We start from the raw sequence: 2,928 nt of genomic DNA, 5'->3' as shown, positions 1-2,928 counted from the left end.
TATTGAAGACGTCAAGCCTCACTGATCGAAGAAGCTCAAGACAGCGTGTTACATCATAATACATGGTGCTCGGGGACTAGCTGTGGGGGTATAAACCCCTATACCCTCATGGGCCTATATGGGCCGCACCATCAGAGGTGGCTCGGCCCACAAGATGAAGACGTGCGGCGCACGACTGGTCGGCGTGCACCGCAAGGCTACAAGATTTTGTACCAAATAGGATACTTTGCTTGTAACTCTGTCCCTTCAGGATATATAAGGAGGGGCAGGGGTCCCCTAGAGGACACATCAGATCATATTCTCTCAACACAATCCAATACAACCAGACGCAGGACGTAGGTATTACGCCAGCTCGGCGGCCGAACCTGGATAAAAAGCTTGTCCGTGTCTTGCGTCACCATCGAGTTCGTAGTTTGCGCACCGTCTACCGATAAACTACTACCGTGGGTATACCCCAAGGTAGACTGCCGACTAGCTTTCGTCGACAATCACCAACCTCGTCGGCAACCTAAAGACCCTCGGTGACAACATTGATGATGTCCACGTAGTGAAGAAATTTCTTCGCGTGGTGCCACCCCGCTTCACGCAGGTGGTAGTTTCTATCGAGATGTTTGTCGATCTCAAGACCCTGACGGTGGAGGGACATGTTGGGAGGCTGCAGGCCGCAAAGGAACGGTTCGACGACAAGTCCGAGCACATCACCGACAAGATAGGGCGGTTGATGATAGCTAAAGAAGGTTGGATGGAGAAGAACAAGCATGGCTTCCACTATAGGTCCAACCCTGGAGGGAGCGGCGCGAGCGGCGGCGCTCCAAAGTACAAGGCGGCGGTGCGATCTGATGGCGGTGCCTCAAAGCCGGTCAAGCTGACCTCCATGGGCATGCCATGGCGCAAGGGTCAGTAGCGGAACTTTGGCATCTACGGCCACTAGGAGCAGGACTACAAACACCCCAAGAAGGAGAAGAAGGATCAAGCCCAGCTGGAGGCCATTGTAGTCGTCGGTGGTGCTGATCAACCAGGCGCAGGTGCACTGATGCTAGCCGCGTGCGACGTCGTGCACGGGTCACCTCAGTGTGTTCACTTCATGGAGGAGAAGGTCGTGCTGGTGGGCATCCCCGACGGAGTCTGGGTGCTTGACACTGGCGCCAGCAACCACATGACAGGTTCACCGTCAGCACTGTCACAACTTGACAGAGGTGTTCGAGGAACAGTCAAGTTTTTTTTACCACAAACAAACGAAAGTGCTACCGTACCCAAAATCTAAAATTTTTGCCAAGTAAAAGGCCTAAACATCCCCTTAAGAAAAAAAAATCTGGAACAAAATTTGCCTGGACACATTTTTTTGCAAAGAAATATTTATGGGGTACGACAGCAGCAGGCAGCACAGATTACAATACTTAAGGGCCTGTTTAGATTGGGAACGAAAATTTTTTGCGTGTCACATCGGATATGTCGGAAGGATGTCGGGTGGGGTTTTTAGAAACTAATAAAAAAACAAATTACATAGCTCGTCAGGAAACTGCAAGACAAATTTATTAAGCATAATTAATCTGTCATTAGCATATGTGGGTTACTGTAGCACTTAAGGCTAATCATAGAGTAACTAGGCTTAAAAGATTCGTCTCGCGATTCTCAACTAAACTGTGTAATTAGTTTATTTTTTTATCTACATTTAATGTTCCATGCATGTGTCCAAAGATTCGATGTGATGGATGAAAAATTTTTGGACGAGGAACTAAACAGGGCCTTAAATCAAAACTTGTACTCCTTGGAAACTACGAGATCGACAGGGTAAATAAAAAATACAAATAGGGAAATTGATCCACAATGGTTGAAACGGCGGCATTAACTGGAGAACGGGATCATCTTCCGGTGTGAGCCGCTTGCTCGGTCATGCCCGGAACCTGAAGAGTTCGAAGAGCGCGGCGTCGCCCAGGTGGTGGGCGGCGTGGATGAGGTCCACCAGTGCGTCGTGCTGCAGCCCCGCCATGAACGCGGCGTCGAACGCCGCCCCAGCCTTGTCCGCCGCCTGCGTCGCAGCGGCGCGACCCTCCCAGTACGCGGCCACCTTGGCGACCACGGGCCCGTACACGTAGCCCGGCACGTCGACCACGCCGTGCGCGGCGCCGGCCGCGTCGGCGACCAGCCCCGACCGCTGCCGTGCAAGCGCCACCGGCACGGCGACCTTCACGCCGTCAAAGCATCGAAGCACCACGACGCCCTCTTCCGCCCCTTGCGCCGCCGCATGTTGAGACGTCGCCGCCGCCGCCATGTTTCTCTCTCCGCCGTTTAATTTTGCAGCAAAGTTTCTTGCTTTCTTGCGAGGCACGAGAAGGCGGCGGCGGCGGGCACGCACATTTATGCGTGGGGCGGGTTCGAGTCCGACGCGCGCGGCGCTTGTCGTGTCCGGGTCGGAGCTGGAAAGCGTTGCTGCGTTCCGTTGCATCTTTGCGTGCACGGGGTGGATGCGTGCGCGCACGCACACGGCCGATCGGGCTCCCAAACGGACGGCTCCGAGCGTGCGCCTTTTGGACGAGGCCATGCGGGAATCGTAACGGAAAATTGGGGTGGCCGCCCCTGGGCTCAAGCAGGTTCTGCGTTTCTGCCGTTGCTTTTCCATCTAACGTTGTTTCAAAAGTTTAAATTTTGTAATTTGAAAACTTTAAATGGTATCGTAAATGATTTTCAACAAAAAGAAACATCAATTATAAAGTTGTAGATCTGGTTAGGTCATTTGAAAATTTTGAATTTCGAATTATGATTAATTTAAATGGAATTTTATATCCGTGAATAATTTAAAATGAAAAGTGATCATCATCTACGGAGGTTGTACACCTCATCAACGTGTAGCTGATTGTGGTCATTTCTCTGTCCGAGTTCATATGGTCATTGTAAAGAATATTTGAAGCTTTAGAAGATTTAATTTTT

At 51.1% G+C, this 2,928-nt stretch overlaps 1 protein-coding gene across 1 annotated transcript; it reads right to left on the bottom strand.

Annotated features, from left to right (window-relative positions):
* On the bottom strand, positions 1,605-2,340 carry LOC8062789. Its single transcript, XM_002464684.2, has one exon. It carries the CDS (start codon positions 2,270-2,272, stop codon positions 1,892-1,894), a length of 381 nt encoding a protein of 126 aa, XP_002464729.2. The 5' UTR covers positions 2,273-2,340; the 3' UTR covers positions 1,605-1,891.

This window comes from Sorghum bicolor, chromosome 1 (genome assembly GCF_000003195.3).
Source record: "Sorghum bicolor cultivar BTx623 chromosome 1, Sorghum_bicolor_NCBIv3, whole genome shotgun sequence".
NCBI classification, from domain to species: domain Eukaryota; kingdom Viridiplantae; phylum Streptophyta; class Magnoliopsida; order Poales; family Poaceae; genus Sorghum; species Sorghum bicolor.
The sequence above is the reverse complement of the archived record's forward strand: the minus strand, read 5'-3'. Positions and strand labels throughout refer to the sequence as shown.